This window comes from Malania oleifera, chromosome 8 (genome assembly GCF_029873635.1).
Source record: "Malania oleifera isolate guangnan ecotype guangnan chromosome 8, ASM2987363v1, whole genome shotgun sequence".
In the NCBI taxonomy this organism is placed as follows: Eukaryota; Viridiplantae; Streptophyta; class Magnoliopsida; order Santalales; family Ximeniaceae; genus Malania; species Malania oleifera.
In genome coordinates this window covers 28,189,768-28,214,935 of record NC_080424.1, presented here as the reverse complement: position 1 = coordinate 28,214,935, position 25,168 = coordinate 28,189,768, and the positions used below count along the sequence as shown (strand labels likewise).

The following is a 25,168-nucleotide window of genomic DNA, read 5'->3' as shown; positions in this document are numbered from 1 at the left end:
ATTGGATCAAACAAACGCAACACTCAATGGTAAACTATACAGAAACAATCCATGGAAATCATATGAAAGCAATAACAACCAATACACAAAGAATTACGTGGTTCAGCAATGCCTACATCCACGGAAGCAAACGGAAACAATTTCACTATTTTATTGTCCAAATGACAATAACAATAGATCAACCATTACAAATACATCACAATCAACATATATATAAAGTTCCTAGAGGTTTTCCCTTCAAACCCCAACTAACTTAACGTCCCTTATTCAAAATTTGAAATCTACGTTGGGTTCCCCAAGCCAAATCGTCGACGGTTTTCGACACAGAGTAAAATCTCTTAGACACTACTCCAAACCATCAACGGTTAAAGAGCTACCATTGACGATTTCCCCTACTACTACTTGATTTCCTTCATGTTTTCCATTTGTACATGCCTTCAACTTAGCATATGAGCCACATATCACAACACCTTTCATTATACATGTACTCATAAATAAGAAGCATTAAAATAAATAAAATACATATTTAAGTTCAAGGTACGCATTCTTAAATATAGATACATCTTAAATATATATCCCTTTCCAAGATACATTATCTTTCTCATGATATATTCACCAATATTTATAAATTAATAATATAAAAAAAAAATTTACAATATTCCCCTACTTATTTTAATAGTATGTATGCATCATGCATGTAGAGAGTTTAATTATCAAAGAGGTATAATTATGCTTAATGAAAGTGCGCTTTAAATTGAACTTTCTTTGGGTGAAACAATAATCCTTACTCCAAAGTCAATAATGGTCTCAAACTTGAACTATGACTGCTTAAGGGAAATAAAATAGTACTACTTACATAATAATCCAAGTGTTGACAAGAGCTTGATAGTCAATATGTTTCAACTTTGTGTTAATCCCAATTTCATAACCATACTTGAAAATAAGCTCAATTCTTAAAGAGTGCCCCCCACTTTATGCTCATTAGGTGAAATCTATCAAGAGTGCTCATTAAGATTTTTAAAAACTTAACCTCCCACATGTAGGACAGATACACATATACCGTAGGGATGAATTTAAAATAATAGTGCATTTCTCATGATCATTATACGATTCATTCTTTCCGTTGAACCCAATTACAAGATCTCCAATCCTTAGATTAAGTATCCTCATACATGGTTCATGCTTTAACCCTATCTTATTCGATGTAATCCAAATCCTTTCTCTTATTGAGGCCTTAGTTAATGAATCTACTAGATTCTCAACAAATCTTATATAATTCACAGTAGTGATGCAACTATTTAAATAAGGTCTCACAGTATTGTATTTTCTTCTTATGGTTTTAGATTTACTGTTATAATAACAGTTATTCACTCTACCAACTATAACGGTTCTATTATAATTAATTAAAATAAGCAGTACTGGTTTTTCCCAAAATAGATTTTATATAATATATTTCTCAACTAGCTTCCTCACTAGTTCATGCTAAAACAATAAGCCCGCTTCTTAAGTTGATTTAGCAATTATTATTTATTTTTTAGATTTCATACAAATATCACCACCACCTAAAATAAAAATATAATTGAAATCTTCCACAAGTAAACTTCAATTCTACCTCACTACTACCAAGTACTTGGTATATAAATCACCAAGCATGCATGATTGTTTTAGGCTCCTTAAAAGGAGTGGCACCTTGAACGAATTTTAGCATAATAAACATGTCTATAAGCATCCAAGTTTGTCCATCACCCTTCAATATTATGGACTATATTTATATTAATAATCATTTCCACAAACAATTCCTCAATTGCATCGACTTGAGGATTAAGTCCATATTTACCAAATTTGTAAATTCAAGCAATATGTCCGCTTTTGCCACAAACAAAATAAACATTATAGTTTTTCTTGTTTTGATTATAAGGTGGTCATTGGTTCTTATTCTTTTGATTAGGGTTTCACCTATTAATTTTGTGAGACCTGACATTCTTTTTCATACTTTTCTTCTTAAACTTTAATTAATAGTTTTTTAGGAAAATGACCTTCAGGGAAAATATTATGTTAGAAAGCAATTAAATTTACCTTTGTTGTGTTGCCAATATTTTCTTACATAAGTGCATCTTGCCCTCTTGCCTCCTTCTCTACACTAATTCAAGTGATTAATGTTTTGAAAAACATATCCTTTTCATTTGTGGTGGATGAATTTTTTTAGATTCTCTCCAAGATGGGGGTAGCTTGTCAATAATTTCAGTTATAACAAGTTTGTCTCCATTCTTGATACCTTTGAATGTAACTTTTGCCAATATTATTTGGAAATCATGTGCTTACTCTATAATTGATTTTCCATCCATCATTTGACAATGGAAAAATATGCTAGATGCAAATTCTTCGCGCCTACCTCCTCAATGTCATACTTACTCTACAAAATAATTATTTTTTATTTTTTATTTTTTTGTAGAAGAGTAAGTAATAAAAAAGAAAAGAAAAAAAGAGTAAGTAATATCTCAATAATCATTAAAATGATTGACAAAACAATTTAAAAGATAATACAAGCATTTATACTCAATTTTTCATATTGTTGTATCTTCTCAGGTGCTGAGTAATTCATATTCATTCATGTTGTTGATACTAATTTTGTTCATATGTTTCTCAATATGGACATAGGCAACCTTGAGGAGATTAAAGTGAAAAAGTATCTTACATTTTCATCTTTTGAAATGGGCTTCCTTTTACCAAAAGAACTTGTCGAGATCTCCAACATTTTCATTAGTTTTTCAACTGTAGACTCCATATTTTGAATCTCTTAAAAAAAAAAACTTATATATTGAGAATTGAGTGCAAATAAATATTTTGAAAAATACAAATAAAATGTAAACACGATTCATAACTAGAATGGGACATGGATATCTCACTCTCTTTAAGGAGATTCAACTCTTCTACTAGTTTACCCACGAACTAGTGCAACAGAACTACTCTTAATTTATCTCTCTCACGACATAACTATCTAATTTGAATCATATGACTCTCTTCAATTCTAGGAAAATAAAAAAGTCTAAAGTTCCACAAAGAAATATTTTTCTTTGGATTTCAAAACTCTCTAGACTTAAATTGTGAAGACTGAGTTGGAATGAGATAATAGAAAGGTAAAAATGATATGAGGAGATCAATGTGAAGAGATTTGTATGAAGTGTCAATGCCTAAGAATCTTTTTATAATCGCTCATATCCCTTCATTATACATATTCTTCATAAATAAGATGTATTTAAAATAGATAAATATATATATATATATATTTATGTTCAAGATATATTCACTTAAATATAGATACATCCTAAATATAAATGCATCTAAAAGATACATATCCCTTTCCAAAATACATGTCCTTCCCCAAAATATATTCACCAATATTTATAAATTAGAAACATTGAAATAAATTGACAATAACTAATTTTTTTTTTTAACAAACGGGAAAAATATTTACTTAAAAGTCAAGTTTGGATTTAAAAAAAAAATGACTCCAATAGAAATCCCCTTATAGAGATTCTAAATCACTATTATATTGTGACCCTTTTGTTTTGAATTTTAGTAGGATCAATTTGAGAAGTTTGCCTTACATACTTAAACAAACATATAGTTCAGACTGAGATCTACATAGCTCTGTTCATGCCAGTTTAACTATGGTAAACATTTTTGACTTTTCATTTTCAATTTTACAAAGAATTATAGAATTTTTCAACTTTTTTTAATTTTCTAGGATTTATACTAACAAGGTAAAAAAAAAAAGAGTTTTGCTTAACTATGTAAAATAATTTTTTAAAAAAATTTTATATTCAAAATAACTATCAAAAAATACAATTTTTTTAAAATTTTTTTTAAGAATGATGAAAGATAGCATTTGTGATTGTGATTCTTGAATTTTAAAGTTGAATTTATATTTTTATTTATTTGCAATAAACTTATCTTATAATTAAGAAAAATTTTAAATTTCAATTTATATGAATTTCACAAAATTATATTAAATTTTATTCAAATCAATCCAAATCCAAATCCAAATCTAAAACTCAAACTCCATGGGAGCAGCATAAATAAAATTTTACACTACATAAACCTCATAACCCAACAAATCAACCTCTAAAATCAGTATTCCAAGGGTTCAAATGTAAAGTAAGAAATCAAAAATCTAAAAATAATAAAATGTTATTTTCAAATTTTTATATAAATTTAAAAAATTAAGAAAAATGACATAATTGTAATTATTTTTAAAAATAAAAATAAAATTATTTCCACAAGAAAATATAGACAATTTTTTTCACTATTCGCTTTTTATACAAATATTATAAAAATGATAAAATACGCTAGTTATTTTGCTATTTTGAAAAATTAAAATGAAAAATGAAAAATATTTTACACTAAACTGGCCCTTAAATGTTATTTTATTCAATTACAAATGCTTATGAAAATACCACACTACTTCCGTACATCATAAAACCAATCATAATCTTTCCTCTTATCACTCAAACCCCTTCAAAATTTTATACCACTTCTGTCCTTTCAAATCAGTTCCGGTTTTAGACCAAAACACATACACGTCACCATCTAATAGAGAAAAAACAGAGCACTTGCGGCCTCTTCTTGGTTGGGCGTCCATGGCATTCAAGGATCTAAGCTGGCTGCCAGTCCATTGATGAGAAGGAATTATACAAAACATGCCTGCTCATATCATGTATCACATAATAAATGGAACGCCAGATTCTTCAGAGGATGAGGGCTGCAAGGCACGAATTCGAATATCGTATTTTCTACGAGTAGTTTTTTCGTTACCTGAGGGGCTTGCATCTGGTCCATCCAATTCAGGCGGGTACAAAGAGGTATCGTGAGCATCTCCAACATGGTTCCCGCACTTTCGGCAAAGAAGTTTGGTCTTCCTGCGCAATAAACCCCACGAATACTTGGAGATGAAGTACGGTACACACTGAAACTCATCAACTTGAGTAAACCTGCTCTCATCAATGGAGAAGAATGATATGATCCCTCGTTTAATGGATTTTCCGTATTTAGAGCCAATGGTTGATGTGTTCCGATTAGAGGAATTTAGGTTCAACTCATACCCACAAGAACCGCAGCTGCATGGAAGAGGACATCATACATAATTATTGCATATTGAAAAGAAAATTTTCCAATAAAAAATAACAATTTCTACTTGCATTTCCACCTATAAATAAAAAACAAGAAGAGAGATTGGTTGAACATAAATTGAAGTTAATCTAGTTTATATTTTTATAGCATCAAGACAAATAAGCAAATGCATTTGTTCTTTTCACCTACTAATGACAAATGCAAACCTGTGGGGCTCCAATACTCTTTATGTCATATGTTATTTGTGGAATTGAATGGGGTGACAATGGAATTGAATAAAAATTCAATAGAAAATATGAAGAAATCAAGTGAAAATTTCAATTCTGTTTCATCTGATTCCGTTCCATTCCCCTGTGCAAAAGTGTGGTTAAAAGTCTCATTTTTTAATTCCATCTCCAAAGACTGAATCCCAAAAATCAGGTACAACCCAATGTAAAGAAGGAAGTCCTCAAATCCACTCTCCAAACAAATAACAGCTATACTTTTTAAAATGAGTACCAAAAATAAAAATAAATTAAAAATAAAAATTTCTTAAATTTTCTAATTGATGAGTAATGTTTCTTGGCTAGACCCTCTCTCTACAATGAGCTACTGCCAGGGGCCCGGCGTAACCCACTAAAATTCACCAATTCAGGATATGAGGAAATCACTTAATTTCTATCTTCTTCAAAGACGACATAAGCAGTGGTGATCAATAAGTCGCTGACATTTCAAACTCCTGGACATTCAGGGACAAAACCTTTCTAACACCATCTGTAATTTCGTTAAGAATCCATTTCCGTATGCATGCATTCATATGCTATGGAAATTTTAAGGAACCATTTTACTCTCAAGTGGTTTCCAGACAACCTAGTAGATGCATGGACAACCACCAGAACAAGGAAAAGAGTAAACATTGCACTTGAATAAATTATTAAAATTTACCTGGTAAGTTTTAAATCCATCTATATCTATTCCCTAATCATCTGTGGTTTCCAAACAGCCTCTAGTAGATGCATGTCAACCACCAAAATGAGGAAACATGCATATATTGCACTGGAATAAAGGACTTAGTTTATTCAACTAAATTTCAGGTCATACTCCCTCTCCTATTTTATTCAACTAAATTTCAGGCCATACTCCCTCTCCTGAAATTAATGGAAAACAATATGACGTAACAATGTTTTAAAGGCTCAACCGAGGCTTGTCTAAAGATGAGGCATGCCTAAAACACCTACAGGCTCAAGTTTAAAACACCAAATCTCAAAATATCCAACACATTGCACTGGGGCCTATGCATTTGTACAAAAGGCACGATTTTCATGCCTTTCTAGTTGAGGCTGATGCATTTTATAGGTCCCAAGTTAGATTTGGCAAGAAAATTTTAACAAAATGGTTATATAAAAAGAATGTCATAATATGAGAAAATTTCTAGAACTCTTGAACCCCAACCTTTACAAAATAATTGAATTGCATCTTAGAGACTAAGATCTTGAAAAAAAAAAAAAAAAAAAGAGTTGAACTTTTGTACTACTATGGCCATCTCTTGGAATGATTTACTTAATGAATGCAAGTTAGTATCTTTTTTTTTTAATGGCCAACAATTAATTTACAAATTATGTTTGACTGTTTTTTTTTTTACATTTTACATTTTTCTTAAATTTTTCTTTACTTTTAAAAATATATGTAATTTACTTACATATTATCAATCTAGAGATAAAATTCTCAACAAGCTTGTGCCTCAACACCTTAAGGGGTCGTTTGGTTCAGGACATCAAAAATATTTTCTCGGGGATCTCATTCTTGGGAATAAGATGTTAGCCTCATGGGAATATTTTTGTTTGGTTCACATTGTAAGATTCCCAAGAATGTACACAAAATTCCCATGTCCATGTTTGATTCAAAATGAAAATTTTAATAGGTATTTTAAGAATACGACCATTATAACTTTGACATATGTGTAATTAATATATGAAGAATATACAAATATGTACTTAATTAAATCTATATCCTATAATTTTCAACAAATATAAATGTAAAACATTTAACACTTAATAATTGATTAACAGAAATAATTGAGAGCAATATAGTATATAAATATTAGTTATATTAAATTATTTTAAGACAGTAATAATATTACTTTTGTTTAATTTATTACAATGTTAATTTAAATGTCAATTAACATAAATATTTACACTTTTAATAGACATTTTAAAATATTTATACCTTTAAATTAACATTTTATATTTTTTTCAAAATAAAAATAATTAATATTTATACTAATTTAAAATTTTTACTTTTATTTTATCAGTAATTTATTATTCCAAACTTAATAGCAGTATGATCATAATATCATATTATATTATAGAGGCATTGTTGTCCAAAAGCCAAAATAAAGAGGGCAGTCTGGTCCAAAAAGTAGGATTTTCATTGAACTTACCCATGGGAGACCGTGGGAATAGGATGCCCATGTTTCATGGAAACCCTTTTATTCTCAAGAATGTGCATATTCCTGCCATGTTAGCTTTTCACGCTAAAACATGGGAATGAGATGCCATAGGCATCCAATTCCTAGAAATTTTGAAAGATGTCATGAACCAAATGGCCCCTAAGGCTGGTACCTCACCTCTTAAAGGTTAGACTGCCTCGCCTTAGGCCTTCACCTTTTAAAACATCGAGACATGCATCTCTTATATCTCTTATTGTTAGTGGAGATCTACACAGATTAAGGCTAACTAAATTGCTGTTTGCTTAGTAAAGTACAACATTAAACAATCCCATGGAAATTGAATCATTGAACTAAATCTTGCATGGAAGTCAAAAATATTCTGTAACAGTCTCAACTTCCACAAAATGCCAAAGCATTTACCCCTTTCTATGCTTAAGTACTCCATTTTCCCAAACCATGTATAATAGAGGCTGTTTTCAGCATGATTCATGCATGCAAATGAACTTAAGGTGTACTTATTATTGCACTCTCTAGCATTTTGGAAAATGATTTCGCTTTCTACAGCCACATCCAATTCAATCTACACTCTCTCAAAGACCAATATGGCCAAATCCAATTGCACTTGTCACCGTTGTGGGGCCAATTTTGATCTGCAACCAACATCAAGGTCTAGCTGCTGAGAATTGGATGTGGAGGCATATGAAAAGCACCATGCAGCATTCCCACAGCCATCTTTGTGAGAATGTTTCCTATTCTCTCTTCATTTTCATTTATGGCATTTACTTGAGGATCACATTTTTTCATTCCTTATTCAAGAAGCATTTTGACTAAAGACTTATAGAGAAGGGGTTTTTAGGGACAAGATTGGCAGATCAGGAGTGAAACCTACAAGCAAATATGAGCAAGCATATTGGATGTATTGGAATTATGGTTTGTTAGTGTGAGCACAGAAAATGTGAGAATTGGAATATATATATATATATATATTGATAACTACACACATGCATTAAGAGAAGGAATAGTAACAGTGAAAGGAGGATAAGATATCCTCCAAAAAATAGAAGGAAAAAATAAAACAAAATCACCTCAAAGCTGCCTTATATATATATATATACAAAAAAAATCTATCAAGAGAAGGAATAGTTACAATGAAAGGAGGGCATGATATCCCCCAAAAAACAAAACAAAAAAAAAATTACATCAAAGCTGTCTTCCAATTTTTTGAATATCATACAGCGAAAGAGACACACACCCACTCCCCCTCCCCCACCCACCCCAAAAAAAAAAAATCCCCAAAAGAGTGAACCCAAAAAGAAGCAAAAAAACTAAGGGCTTGTTTAGTTGTGAAAAACAGTTCTTATTTTCCCCTTTACTTTTCTAAAAATTAAAGAACAAAGTTAGATTTTTTTTATTTTTACAACAATTATATGAAATAAATGAACAACACTAAATAGTTTTAACAGTATTTGCTTTGGAAAATAGTTTTTTTTCCCATTTCTTAAAAAATCAGTGATTTAAAAGGCGTTCTTAACGCGCCTTGCATTTTTAGGGTAAAACACTCCAAGACATAATGTCAAAGGCGAAAATCCCAAAAGGCATACGCCTTGCATCTTGGAGTTGGGCGTACGCCTTTTGGGCACAAGTCTTAAAAGGAATACGCATTTCAGACCCCATTATTTGTGCAAATTACAGAGCAGAAAAACCTTCCTCGACATTGATGAATACTCTCTTTCCAATGATTGATGTCCTCTGGGAAGACTCCTCCGACGGGACGACTGGGTTGTCTCTCTACAGCCAATCAAGCACCACGACTCTCTCTCTCCTTCTCAACCTACTTCAATCATCGACCAACCTCAGATCTTTTGCAGATCTGTGTCCTTGACTTCTCAGGCAACATCTTTCTCATGTCAAAGACCTAATTCCAATTTTTGACACTCTTAGACCCTCAGCTGCTTCAAATCTTCATGCAGAAGCCTCTCTCTTCAACACTCAGCTGCTTCGGATCTTCGTGCAGAAGTCTCTCTTCTCACCACTCAGCTGCTTCACGAAAAAGCAGCTCTATTTGCAGACTTGTATCCATGGTTTTAAATAACGGCCGTTACGATACATAACGAAAATCGGAGGCCCCGAAACCGATACGGGCAGATAATGCAGTTCGGAAAAAATTCACGGCCGTAACGGCCGTTACAGAGACGTAACAGCACATAACGGCCGATACCCCAACATTACACGTCGTAACGTCCGTTACGGACCGTTACATGGCCGACAGGTCGCAAATTCGCTGAAGGCTTTCTGCTGCAGGCAGCAAGCAGCAAGCAGCAGGCAGCAGTGCTGCTTTCCCCCTCTCCCCAGTCCCCACACCCATCTGCCATTCAAAGGGTAAAATGGAAAGTTACAAACTGACCTTGAAAATTTGTTGGCCGAAGCAATAAGAAGGCTTCGAAGCCTAAGAGTGAGCACACCGAGGCTACCGAGCAGATCTACTCATCTTCGCACTTCGCAGCCTTCCAGGACTCAGGAATTGCAAACTTGCAGTTCCAGCAACTTGGCAAGTCACCGGCGACGGCGACAGGTCTGCAGCAGCTCCGCCAGTCGTCGCAGTCGGCACCTTCCTCCGCCAGTTGTCGCAGTCGCCACCAGCCAGCCTCTCGATTTCAGCTTCGGAGCTTGGAGTCATCGCTGCTTTGTGCTTCGCAGCCTTCGCTCCTTCGAGGCTCCTCCGAGTTCCCTCGAATCCCTCCCCTCTCTCGGTCTGATTCGACTCCCAGGCCCCAGCGTATGAGACACTAACACTAACACTCAACACCCACAGCACTTTTCATTATGTTTTCTTTTTTTAAATTATATTTTGTTGTACCCACAGCACTTTTCATTCTGTTTATTTTTTTAAATTATATTTTGTTGTAAAATAGGTTTGTTAAATTGAATTAAAAAAAAAAAAAGTAATTTAATAGAGTAAAAAATTAGAAATCATTAATAATTATGTAAAATAAAATTTTCTTAATTTATAAATATTTTAATTGTATTATATTTTTTGAAAGATAATTATGAAAATTAATTCCATGACATAGCAAGCAATTATTAATAGTATATAATTAATATTTTTTAAGGTTAGTAAATAATTAATATTTACCAATAATAATTGAAGCCTTTTTTATAATAATATTTGAATATCCTATTATCCACTACTGCATTCACCATCTAAACAAAGCATTAAAATAATGTATGTACACAAGACATCCATGTGATGGCATTTTATATTATCTAGGCTTAATTGAGCTCTATTTTTCACCATTCTTAAAGAATTCCAAGGAATACTCTGCACAATTATTATAATATTTAGTCTTAGGATTTGCCAAACTTATAGAAATAAAATTAATTCATGGCACCAATTGGCTAACATACTATTTATGTCAGCAAGACAAAGTGGTCATTTTGATAAAGAAGATATCATATTCACTCCCATCTACTGAAAAAATATTAAATAATATTCATATTATAAAAGAGAAAAAAATTAAATAACATCTGTCACCCATTTTATGTAACATGTGTATCTACTTACCATTTCTTGAGTAGGGTGACCCTGTTTATTAATATTTTTTAAGTTTTAAAACATCATTTTGACGTTAAATTTAAAATTAGGTAAAATAAATGTTTACATCTATTTTTTGTTTTTAGTTATCAAATAAAGTAAAAATTGATAACTTAATAAAAAAAAAATTAACCTAATAGTTAATACATTAATAAATCTGATTTTTACTAATTACTACTGGAATTTGTAGAAAAATTTAATTTTAATCCATATACTGAGAAAATGCTTAAAAAATTAAATAGTCAATTTGTAATGTATGGATCTCTATTTGTGATGCTGTGATGTATATGAAAGTAGAGCAAAAATCTTTTTCACCTTTAAAATTACAATGTTAATTTCTTATAGTTATAAATGAAAATAAAATCAAGCTATAAAAAATAATGAAAATATCTTTTTAAAGATAAAGGAATATATTTTTTTTGTAATAAAATATCTAATATTTTATAATTTTGTTTATTTAAATATAAAAATAATAAACATTACTTATTATTTTTAATCAAATATTCTACTTTATTTTTACGTAATAAGTATTTAAAATTAGGACTATTTAGTACTTATTATTTAATATTTACTAAATTACTAATTATATTATTCCTGTTATTGTAGGAAGGTTGTAACTTTGTATTTTCTTTATATTTTGTGTAGAGATCATCAAATTAAGTCTATCAATATGTCACGTGATAGAGGAAATGAAAACTTACCTAGTGAGGATATTAGATGGCATTTTGGTACTGCGGTCGACGGTAATAGACATGTTATTATATGTAAGTTATGTGGGAAGATAATCAAAGGGGGCATTACACGCTTGAAACAACACTTGGCACATAAAAAGGGTCAAGTAGCTGGATGCTCAAATGTGACCACACAAGTAAGAGAACAAATGATGAAACATCTACAACAGTATGCTGAGAAGAAAAGAAATAAACAAAAAAGGCAAGAAGAAGCAGAAGCCCAAATTAGAGGAGATTTTGAGAATTTGAGCGATGAAGAAGACTTGGAAGAAGAAAGTATGAGATTTGCTCGACAAGAAAGCATGCGATCACAACAACAATGGGAAGAGAGACAAAGATTTCGAGCAAGAACAACTAGAAGGGGTAATATTTATGAAGAGGGAGGTGGCTCTGGCAGTGGTGCTACCAGTGGTTTCAATAGAGCAGGAGCTCGATCTTATAGTGGTCGAGAAGCTGAAGGTAGTGGACGACAATGGATCAATCCTGATGCCCCTGAAGCTAGACTAAAGGCAATGGATCCTATTTTATAAAGAAGCAAGAGTGCGAAACAACCAAAAATCAACACAAAGTTACTAAAAGGTTTAAGAAGTAAATTAGGAAAAGCGGTTGGAAAAGAGGTTGGAAAATTCCTAATTTATAATCGGATTCTAACGAATGTAGCTGACTCTCCATTTATGCAGCCTATGCTTGATATTGCTGCAAAGGTTGGAAAGGGGGTGAAAGGTCCATCACCCTATGAGATATCTAAAATTTATTTGGAGCAAAAGTATCAAGAAATGAAAAATTATATAGCTTCTTTTGCTGGAATTTGAAAGGAGAGAGGTGTAACACTTATGTGTGATGGTTGGTCAGGACCAACTAGAAAACACATTATAAACTTTTTAGTTTATTACGATAGAGGCACCGTGTTTCATAAATCAGTTGATGCCTCTGATGTGCCAAGTAGAACAGCTGAATATTATTTCAGGTAATTTTCTAATTTTAATTGTATATGCAAATAGTATTATGGACTTGCATGTTTTTAATTAAATAGTAGTAATTATTGAATCTATAATTTCATTTCAGATTAATGGACGAGGTGATTGAAGAAATTGGAGAGGAGAATGTTGTCCAAGTAGTGACTGATAATGAAACTGCAATGAAGGCAAGAGGAAAATTATTAATGCAGAAGAGGCCCAATCTCTATTGGACAGCATGTGCAGCTCATTGCATAGACCTTATTCTTGAAAATATTGGTAAGAAAAGTAACGTGAAGAAGGTCTTAGAAGATGCAAGAACAATAACCTCATTTATTTACAATCACACATGGACAGTGAATTTCATGAAAAAATTCACAAATAATAGAGAGTTATTTCGCCCTGCCATCACTCGATTTGCCACAAATTTCATTGCTTTGAAAACTATTGTCAGGCATAAACAAGCACTATGGGAAATGTTTACATCTAATGCTTGGAAAAACTCAAGGTTTGGAATAGTAAAATCAGGCAAAGCATATGATTCAAAAAAAATTATTTTAGGCAAAGAGTTTTGGCAAAAGGCCTATGATATAATTAAAGTGCAAGAACCCTTGGTAAAAGTTCTTAAATTGGTTGATGGTGATGAAAAACCAACCATGGGCTTCATATACGAGACAATTGATAGGGCGGAGTTGGCCATTCAAAAAGATTACCGGTTTTACAAAGACCATTGGAAAATTATTGACAACCGGTGGAGTTTTCAGTTGCACCAAGATTTGCACGCTGCTAGTAAGTGTAAATCAAATACAATTTTTTATTATTTTAACTTTTAAATTATGCATAGTTGCATTAGAAAACTATTGATTAATATGTTTCTAAATTTAATTGTAGGGTATTTTTTGAACCCACAATTTCTTTATGGTGTCCCACCCTCTCCTGAAGTTGCTAAAGAAGTCATGGATGGAGTTAAAAAAGTGATAACCAAGTTGGTACTCAATATAGATACTCAAATTCGGGCTATTAATTAAGTAAGTATTGGTTCCATTAAATTGAATAATGAATTGTTCTAGTATTCTGTAATACTTTCAAGAATAATTATTAATACATCTAATTAATTAATTATATTTCACAATCATCCTTTTTTAGTTGTTGCTATATCGAGATAGGCAGGAGACTTTTGGAACCCCGTTGGCTCAAAGGGCAGTGAAACAAACAAATCCTGGTAAATATGGCTATATAACTAAATAACGGAGAATTACTCAATTTTCTCTCTTTGTGTTCAAATTTGACTTTTGAAATACGCTATACTAACATAAAACTCTTTTTAATTATTCATGCAGCTGAATGGTGGATTCATTATGACTTGTGTGCTCCTGAGTTCCAAAGAATAGAAATTAGAGTTCTTAGCCAGACCACATCAGCTTCGAACTATGAGCGTAATTGGAGCACCTTTAGCCTCATCCATACGAAAACAAGAAATAGATTAAAGTACATGAGACTACAAAAACTTGTTTTCGTACATTACAACATGAGGTTAAAGTTAAGACGTACAATGAGAAGAAGCCAACGAGAAATTGAAGAGGGTTTCAATCCTATCAATTTGGACTACATTTTCGAAGAAGATGATCCTTTAAGTCAATGGTTAGAGGAGAGAGAGACACCACTACTCGACGGTCAGGACAATTCAAATTGGTTAAATGAAGAGGTTGGTGGTACTACAGAAGGAGGTGATCAACCACCAATAAACGCGCATGACGATTCAAGTTCAAGCCCTGAACGTACACAAAGTGATGACAATCTTGGTTTGAGCCCACCAAGTGATGATGATAGTAATAGTGGTGCTGGAGCTGGGGTTTGGGGGGGTGGCAGTGGTGGTGGTGGAGGCGGCGGTGTAGAATATAATTATGGATATGATACAGGGACATCATTTGGAAGGGATATATATCCTTCTAATCCTTATGAACTACATGACATACCTGAAAATTATGACTTGGGTATTCCTCCAGGGAACCAATCTTCACAACCCAGGAGAAGGAGTGCTCGTGGTGACCCTAGCGATTCTACTGAAGATTCATATGGTGTGGTTCGTAGTTTTGGCGACTTTGGTTTAGATGGTTCATCATCACAATCATATGGATCTCATCCAGCATATCCACATTATGCATCTCGTGACTCACATTTTTATCCCAGTGGATCAGGAATCTCAGGATCTAGTGAGTCTTCTTCTTCTACACACTACCCAGAGTCAGCCCCTGCCCCAACTTATAGACATTATTCAGGAGAATTTTCATCACCAGTACATTTTCAAGAGCAACAACAAAATGACGCAAACTTGGGTTCATTCAACTATGTATTTCCACAAGGATGGGGAGATAATTTCCCATCCCAATCTCAAGATACAAATGCAAATTATGAAGACCCTCCACATCATTCTTTTTGGTGGTGACATGTGTTATGTTATAAATTTGTAATATTGTATTCATGTATTTTCAACTATTTATTGATATTTGATATTAATCACTTTTTAAATTCATGTATGTGTAATGTGTATATTGAGTATTAAGTCTATTGAGTATTGATTCATTTTTAGTAACTTTATGACTTTAATTGATTCTTACATTTCTACATCTTTTTACTCATTAAAGTAATGTAAACTATAAAAAAATATGCTCTTTTTTGTAAACAGCGCACTAAAATTAATATAAAAATCATAATGCCTATTAAAAAGCATTTGTAGGTTGAATGAAAGCCTTCAAAATTCATTAAAAATCATGTATTAATGGATTTCATGCTTATTTTTTAATTTTGGCATGGTTGTGCATGCGTGAAAAAAATTCACGACCGTTACGCCCGCTTCCCGTTACGTAACACCCGCGTCTCCTGCGACCCGCGACAATTTCGTGACGTTACCCGCGACCGCGATTTCGAACCATGCTTGTATCACTTCAGAGAGAGAGAGAGAGAGAGAATCAGAGAGAGTCGTGACTGAGTCAAACTCTTTTAACCAAGAAAGGCAATGGTTTGGAGTTAAATATTAAGGCTTGGATGGCCACATGGCAGTGGCCCTGTAATTCATGGCCAATACCCCTACAGCTAACTTGAGCTTAGATGCTTTAGGCTACATTTAGAGGTAAAATTTAAAGAAAATGCTTTATTTTAACTATTAAACAAAATTCATATGATTTTTAGTATGTATAATTTATTTTGATATATTTTTAAATAAAGAATTAAATTCCCAAAAGGCTTATGCCTCAATGCCTTAAGTCTGATGCCTCGCCTTGTTAAGGGTAAAACACTTCGCCTTACGCCTTCGCCTTTTAAAACATTAAAAAATATATATAATTACAAAAATGTCATCTTGTTTTTCAATTTTCCAAATTTATATAGAAAATTTGAAAAATATTTTTTTTTATTATTTTCTAGATCTATAACTCTTATTTCACATATGAGAGCATGGAATTCAAGTATTGGACTTCACTATGTGAGGATTATGTATAGAGTTTCTTCCAAATCCAAACAAATAAAAATTCAAGCCCCAAAATCTATGATCCCAAACAGTATCTTATATAATTTTTGAAAATTGAAAAACAACTTGTCATTTTTGTAATTATTTTGAAGTCTAAAAATGAAAAATAAAAAAAATAGTTTTGCATATTTAAACAAACTATTTATTTTCTATCTTTTCAATAAGATTCTTGAAAAACTAAAAAAATAAACTAAAATTTTTATAATTGTTTGAAAAACTAAAAATAGAAAATGGAAAATGTTTCCACAACTAAACAAACCCTAAATTTCTGCAAAGCACATTTGGAGAAGTCTTTTGGTCTCTAAAAACTCTAGCATTCCTTTTGAGCCAAAGAATCCACAAAATTGCATACACTGCACACTTCCAGAAGATCACACCTCTTTCATTCTCTCAAAACCCCAAATTTGTCCTCCTTACCATTCATAGTGACTTACTATAAGTGGGTATTGACCAAACCACATTTAACTTGCACTTGTTCTGTTGCATTATGTTTCCTATCAAGTGGTATCACAACACGATTTGTGATGATTGAATTGTGATATTGAAGATAAAAGGCATTGCATTTGCAAAGTTTGAGATCATGGATTTTTTTATGGAAAGCTATTTTGGTATAGTGCTAAGCACTGTTATAGATATGTAGATGCAGTGAAGCTTAATCAGAGCATTGTATGGAAAGGAGTAGTCTGCTACCATATTTGACGAAGAAGAAGAAGAACTTATGCTAAAGCAGAGAGTAAGATATAATTAACTCTTGCACCTGATGTGATGTATAGCATGTTGAGTGAGAGCTTGTTTTGAGAGTTGAAAAAAATAATAAATCAATAAATAAAAGGAAGCTAGAGAACACACATAAATGAAGTCGCTTACAAGCTGACTATACTTTGAGAAATAGTTGCATTTATAGAGTGCAGAGAAAGGCATACACATAAGAGGCAAAATTTACACCAACAATAAATTGGTTACTCAATATGGGACTATGAGACTACAAGAGTACGATTGTATGAATGCTAAGCAGAAGAGAAGCTTGAGACCCTACTGTTTTTGACCTCTCTACCAGCCTCAGGGTAATTTGAGACCATGTTGTTGATTGAAAAAAGAAAAAGCTTAAGGGGGGAAGAGCGATCATATTTCTATTGAAGAATGAGTTCAAGAAACCTAATATTCTAATAACAACTGCAAAGACAGAGTGATTGAGGTGAAATTAGATTGTAGGAGTACCTTGCAAGGGAGTAATTCCCATTTTCAACAATGAGAAGTCTGAATTAAATTCTATATCAACGATGGATCATAAAGACAAGGAGTGTCACACCTTACCTATTTAGAGATTCTATTATGGTGGAAAGCCATAAATATGACTTAAGCATTACAAATAAGGGGATCCATTGGGGTTTCTAAAGGTATCTTTGAGTTAAAAAAAAAAAAAAAAAGAGTAGCAGATCAAGGTTTGAAACCCAAAAAAATGATCTTATGTATGTGAGTTGATCAGATGTACTAGAAGCATGATTTGCGATGTGAGTGGCAAATTTGGAGATTGCAATAACCTTTCTTCATGGCTGATTATCATGGTTTTAAATCGCAGTAGTGGGTAGCCTAACGTAACGGTAACGGGTATAACGGGAAGCAGGAGCGGATGTTACATAACGGGAAGCAGGTGTAACGTCAGTGAATTTTTTTCAAGCACACACAACCTTGTGCATATTAGCATACTTGCATGTTTTAAGCTTTTAACCCTTCTTGGAAAGAGTTTTAGTATATTTTGGATCCTTTAGTTCGACTAAATTATTTGGTAAGGGCAACAAGTTTACAATTGTTTTAAACCACCATTGATAGAAAAATTATGTGTGTGCGTATTTATACTTCTCATTGTTCTTATCTATGATAAATTCTTATGTGTGCTAAATTAATTAATAAAACAAAATACATTATACAGTCCATTAATCTATTAGACACATAAGACATACGAATAATACAAATATAAAATAACTAGAAAAGAAGAAGGTTAAAATTGAAGAATAAAGAACATAAATATCAAATTACTAATATCATCAAAATAAAATATTTTCCTAACAAGTTGGCATTTTCAAATTGTTAATTAATGCCATATCTTGTGAGTAATTAAAGAAATAGTAAATTTTGTATCATTGTAATCATCATTATAATCTTTTCCCCCTCTCGCCACATGGTATATTGAGAATGATTTATGAAAGAAAGGGAAAAAGAGAGAATAAAAAGTTTTAAAGAAAAAAAAAATTGGCGTAACCAAATCTGTAACGGTTACAAAACAGCCGTAGCGGCCTTTACGTAACAGTCGCAGTCTGTAACGGCTGCTACAGCTGTGATTTTTTTTCCCACCGATTTCGCGGTGTGTAACAGTATCAGTAACCCAAAAAGCCATTACATAACGGCAATACATAACGGTCGCAGCCGTTATTTAAAACCATGTTGATTATTGTGGCATAGGCATTGGGTTTGGAACCCTAGTTCATGAAGCCAAAGCACATTGAATAACTGGTAAAAAGTTAAGGGCCAGGAAATCTAATGTTAAAACAATTAGGTGCTGTAGTCAATATGTTCAACCACTGCCACTCCACTCGGTTTTGCCGCAAAAATGTCAGAAATTGGTTTCATTTAAGATGATGTAATTGGTCGAGGCTAACAAGGACTGCTCACAATCTACGAATTCTGCAAACTAAATTATAAATTTTCTAAAACAATAATGAAATTTATTAAACCATCCAAAATCTGCTGATTTTCACATGCAACATATTTTTATGAGGATCATGATCATCTCTATTAAATCCATCATAAACCTATCCGAAACAAGAGAATAATCAAACATATATATATATCATTCCAAACACGCCCTAAAAGGATCAACCAGAGCAAAAGGAACACAAAGCAGAGTCATAAAAAAATTAGGTCAATTTTTTTTTAGCCTAATCTCAGATAATTAACAAGCTTTTAAACAAATCAATTTCGTGAAAAAAAAAAAAATCAAACACCTCTTCAATGGAGAGAGAGAGAGAGAGAGAGAGAGAGAGAGAGGGAGAACCTGTAAGAAACATCTCTCTGAGAAGAAGACGCAAAAGGGTGATTCCCGTTGACGTGACCGTCACGGAGGACCGTCGACGTCTCCATCTCCGTTACTGAATCGACGACTGAAAGGAGCTGTGAAGAGCGACAGCTGACCGCCGACCAAACCTATCGAGAGTGAAGTCTAAAAAGAGAAATAAAGATTAAAGCAGAGAAGATCGAGAGGTAGATGAGTCAACTCGGCGAGTGAGGTGGAATCCGTGTGAATCGCCGAGATCGGCAGCCCGTTTCCGCAGGGCTCGGCCTCGACAATGAAGATGCTGAGAGATAGAGAGAGAGAGAGAGAGAGAGAGAGAGAGAGAGAGAGAGTCTAGATTGATGCCAAGTTCCTTGTGGGCTCCGCTCTTTGCTTCTTGATGATGACATGAAGCAATCTATCTGTACATAGACCTGTTCAGAGCAACGGCAACAAGGCAGTTTTTATTATAAAAATTAAAAACTAAAAAGTAAGTGTTGTTTGGCTTGTACTTAAAATATTTATTGAAAATATTATTTTTAAAATAATTAAGAAATATATTTTGAAAAGTATTTTGAAATTATTTCAGTCCTTTAAAACGTACCTAATAAAAAAATTAATTAAAATAAATATTTGCACAGAAAAGTTATATATGGCTTTTATTACTTACTATAAAAATTACTTTTAAAAAATTACTTTATTCTCATTTGGACGTCTTCAAAATAAGTATTTATTATTAAAAAAATATTTAAATTAAATACATGTCAATGAGTAATCTTTGATTTCACTTACATGACCACATATTTCAAAAAATAATTTTTTTAAATACTTTTTTCTTATAAAAATAAGCTTTTTTGAAAAAATATTTTTTAAAAAGAAAATATTTTTCTAGAAAAATACTTATAATAAGTGATTATATATTACTTTTAAATAAGTACTTTTCATATAGATATTTTTATAAAAAAATTATATAAGTAAATCCAAATATTACCATAAATGTATATATTAATCAGTAATGTTTGATTTCACTTATATAAGTACTTATTTCAAAAAGTAATTTTTAAAATTACCTTTTTTTAGGAAGATAAGTAATTTTTTAAATTATTTTTTAAAGGAAAATGCTTATCTAGAAAAATACTTATAATAAGTGATTATATATTACTTTAAAATAAGTACGTTTTCAAATAGATAGTTTTTTAAAAAATATATGTTTTTTTTATAGGTAATTCCAAATATTACCTTAAATGCATATGCTAATTAGTAATGTTTGATTCCACTTACATAAGTACTTATTTCAAAAAGTAATTTTTCAAACAACTTTTTTCTTGGAAAAATAAATATTTTTTTTGATAAATTATTTTTTAAAAGAAAATGTTTATCTAGAAAAATACTTATAATAAGTGATTATATATTACTTTTAAATAAGTATTTTTTAGATAGGTATTTTTTTTAAAAAAAAAGTAATTTTCCATAAATAATTCTGAACGATGTCTTATATTGGAATAAAAATAAATATAATTTCAAAAGTTACTTCCGTCTACTCATAAACATTGCTACTTAGATGTAATGATAAACTTATAAATTTAAACAACTCATAGGTATAATGATCATTTTATTAATTATGAACAAATGATAAATTATAATTCAAATTAATAATGTTATAAATATAACTTAATAGAAATATTATTTTTAATTAAAAAATAACAACATATTATTTTATTTACTTAAAATTCTAAATTAAATAAATATTAATTAATTTCTTAACAGGATAGCATTTAAAATTTTGGTTAAAAAATTAATTACAATTTTTAATTTTGAACTAGGCGATATTGAAAGTGTTAAATAATTATTTTTTAAATTATACAATAACTAATATCTTTATCATAAGTGTTAATTAAAATTTTCTAATTATAAAATATCTAAAATGTCAATAAAAATTTATAATTAACATAGATTATTAATTTGAAAATATTAATTAATGTGTTAAAACAATATAATAATTATAAATTAATTCAAATTTTAATTAGAAAAATTAATTAACATAAATATTATTTTAATTTTTAATTAGAATTGTTGAAAATATTAAATACAAATAAGATAAATTTTAAGTTGTTGGTTTTTTAAGTCCGATCTCTATTTTGATGTTGACAAACCACCAATATTTTATGTGTGCATTTAGTGTGTGAACAGGTTTTCATTTTAGTACAAACATAAGATATCGATAAATTGATGCCAGAAGAATTTGAAGAGCGATATTATCTAGCATATATCATAAGGATAGGAGAGCAAAGAAGAAAAAGAAAAAGAAAAAGACATTTGTTTCAATTTGTATATGCATTTTAATTTTTATTAATAATGCATACATATACATGAAATGATTTGAATGCTCAAACACAATCGTAGATAGACCTTAGGGCTGACTTCGGTCTACCTAAGGTCAATTAATGCTAGGTTTTTTTAACTAAATTAAATACCCTTGGCCTTAGATAGACCCTAGGTCCCTGTACTTAAATTTTAACTCAAATAGGACCAAAATATTATGTTTGAAAGGGATTCGGGCAACCGAACTAGGCAACTCAAATTGCCTCGGTTGACCGAACGGTGGGCTGGTCAAAAAGTTGACCTGACTTTGGGCGATCGAACCCAAAAAGAACTCCATCGTTCTCGATTAACCGAACGTCCACTCTTACCTTTTCCATTGTCCCTGGGCGCCCGAACTCATAGTTCATTTTACCCTCGGGCGATCGAACTTGGAAGTTTGATAAGCTAAACGCTAGTTGAAACGACTGAACCTCGGACAGAATAGAAAATCGCCTTGGTTCAACCACCCGAACTGGCCTCGGGCACCCGAACTTGAAAACACCTTTTTCCATCTGAGTCTGTTTAGGCAACCGAACTTATGGCTCGGACGAACGAAACTCTCGGGTTTCTATATTTTAACTGCGGTAATTGGGGTTAATTTTCTTAAACATAATTAAAATAATTTAATAATTCCCCTGATATCCCCCAACGGTCATAATTTCTGTCTTGCCTGTATATATGAGTTCATTTGCACAAATTAGGAGTAATTAGCAAAAAGGATTAAGTCAAAACTCTCTCAAATTTCCAAATCCTATTTTGCTCACACTTGTAACGCCCTGATTTTTGAACCATTTTTTTTTCTTTCTCATAAAATATTATTACTCTGATAAAACTCTGATACCATAATCTATAATCAAAGTCAACTTGAACCCATAGGTACTGGGGATTTACCTGTTCATACATACATATTACCTAAGTAGCGGAACTATAACATACTTAACATATATACAATAACCAGAGTTTCACTATCTCTACATACAAACATATAAACCCCAAAAATATGTCATGTCCCTGACTTATCTACTTGCCTTGCTACTGGGTAAAACCAACGAAATCCTCAGTCACGGATCTTGCTCCACTCGTCTGTCGAGGTTCCTAAAATATTTGTAATTCTATAGTGAAACACCTCTCAGTAAGAGAAATAGACTAATATTAATGTGTGACAACATGATTTTGTCATATAATAAACATATATTGCAAATAATTTCATTGTAGTATTACTTAAGTTGTAACTAATAATACATGAAAAATCTGTACTTATAATCATACTCATAATGAATTTACATAATATTGAAATCATCTGCTAAATATGTATAATACTGAAATCATACCCTAGATGTCCATGTATAATGACTCCACCCTTCATGATCTGGGTTATGCGGCCTAAAGGCTGGACCTAACCTGACTGGCCTACCAGGTTAAGTCAAACATAACATACTATGCACGATTGCACGCCCAACCTGGCCTGCCCATCCTACTACACCACACGCACTTCTAGCGGGTCAGTAACACAGTGGGTATCCTACTACACCGACTCACTTCTAGGTTAATCGGCCACCAACCCACACTTCCTTACTAGTTTGGTCACACTGTCGGTTATTCCCAATCTAGTTCGCCCAACCTACTACACCGTCAAAACCACTAGGGTCAGCACTCAGTGGGTATACCAATTACACTGATCTGACTAGTTAGCTATGGTACCGTGCTCTTAACGTAAGTAACCATCTTGATTCTGATACTATATAATACTTTTCACATAATATATATTTCTATTCATAAATAACATTTCCATATTCTTGAAATAGAATATGACTTTTACATATTTCTGAATAAAACTATTATTTCATAATTTCTGATTCATAACATCATAATAATACTGATCACGGCATCTGCGCAGGCTATTATATCATAATATACTGAAAATATTCTTTAATTTTTGTACTGATTATCATTGTTCTAAAATCACTATAATATTATGCTTATTCCATGAAATAAAAACATATTCTGACATACTGTTAATACATTCAATTTATACTCATGCCACACGTGTGAGTAATTATATATAATATTATCTGGCTTGGAAAACATAATTTACTGATAAAATATTATTAAATATAAAATCATGATTTACTCAGTTCAACATCAGTATTTTCCAAAACTAATTATATCATACAAATAATGGACCCCCAAATTGAAAATTCACTTTGACCAAAATGACGACGATCGAAACTAGGACTCTGTGGTGGTGCACAATCGTCGATTTAGCTGAAGATTCAAGGAGAAATTAAGGAAAGAGAGGGAGTATACCTTTCCCCAGGAGTGGTGCCTACACCACTCCTATGACAAATCCGCTCCGGTTGAAAATGTCAGTGGCAAAGAATGGAGTCTAACGGTATTTTCTGATTTTCAATCAGCACTCGTTTAGTTCGAAAAATCGAGGAGAATGAGAGAGAGAACGAGGAGAGAGACAGAGAGTGGGAGAGGTTCCTGGAGAAAGAGGGAACAAACGTAAATCTCAAGAAGGATGTCTCAGGATCCTTCCTGAGACATTCCTCATGTCTTTTATTTTAAGATAACATTATAATATTAATTATATTATATACTTTTATATATATATTTATGTTACCTTAATCCATATATATATATATATGTATATTATTTTAATTATTTAATAAATTCAATTTAATAATGTTTAATTAATTAACCTAGTTTAACATTAATTAATTAATAATTAATATTTAATATATTATTATTTTTCCACACTTCCATGCATGAATGCATTAATTACATACCAAAAACTTAATACTTTTACAATTGAAAGTTTTGGTCTTCATTCCTTTTGCACTTCGTATTGTCGTGTCATACGCTAGGTAATGTTAAGTTTTAGCTCCTCATGGCTTCTATTTTATTCTTACCATTCGTGCATGCAAAGTGATAATTCTGCTCACAAACTCAATGCACAGATAAGACACTTTGTATTTGTCATAATCAAAACGATATAGGACTCAAAAGGTCAAGAATTTAACAAACAATCATCCTTCAAAATGAGTTCTAGCATGCAACATATTATAACTGTTTTGGCACATGGTTTATGGACTATGATTGTTTTGGGAAAAATCTAACAAAATTTTGGCAACATGTCGTCTATAAATAAAACATTTCCCAAAAATCCATGCACCAAAAACCTAGTTTTTTACAATAAGTAATTCGATTTAAGCATGCAACAACCTAGTTCACTATCAGCATGCAATTCACAAAGTTCTCTAATAGTCTTGCAGATCGGGTTCCATACAAATAGCATGCACTCCTAAAATCAACTACCAGCATGCAATTCACAATATTGCATTAGTCATGCAGTTGGTGCTCCAGATAAAGCATGCAATCCAATAGTTCAA

At 31.9% G+C, this 25,168-nt stretch overlaps 1 protein-coding gene across 1 annotated transcript; it reads right to left on the bottom strand.

Moving 5' to 3' along the window:
* Positions 1-4,396: 4,396 nt before the first annotated feature.
* LOC131162294 (uncharacterized protein At4g08330, chloroplastic) lies at positions 4,397-19,827 on the bottom strand. Its single transcript, XM_058118606.1, has 3 exons — positions 19,416-19,827; positions 4,816-5,117; positions 4,397-4,704 (listed from the first exon to the last, which is right to left on the bottom strand). The coding sequence occupies exons 1-3, from the start codon at positions 19,499-19,501 to the stop codon at positions 4,505-4,507; spliced, it is 588 nt and encodes a 195-aa protein (XP_057974589.1). The 5' UTR covers positions 19,502-19,827; the 3' UTR covers positions 4,397-4,504.
* Between the last annotated feature and the right edge of the window lie 5,341 nt (positions 19,828-25,168).

Excerpts from the sequence above, each read along its gene's own strand:
- LOC131162294 (XM_058118606.1), bottom strand. The coding sequence starts at position 19,501 with ATGGAGACGTCGACGGTCCTCCGTGACGGTCACGTCAACGGGAATCAC. Across the intron at positions 5,118-19,415 it reads CAGAGAGATGTTTCTTACAG|CTGCGGTTCTTGTGGGTATG; the intron begins GTTCTCCCTCTC and ends TCTTCCATGCAG. Across the intron at positions 4,705-4,815 it reads ACCAGATGCAAGCCCCTCAG|GCATGTTTTGTATAATTCCT; the intron begins GTAACGAAAAAA and ends TGATATGAGCAG.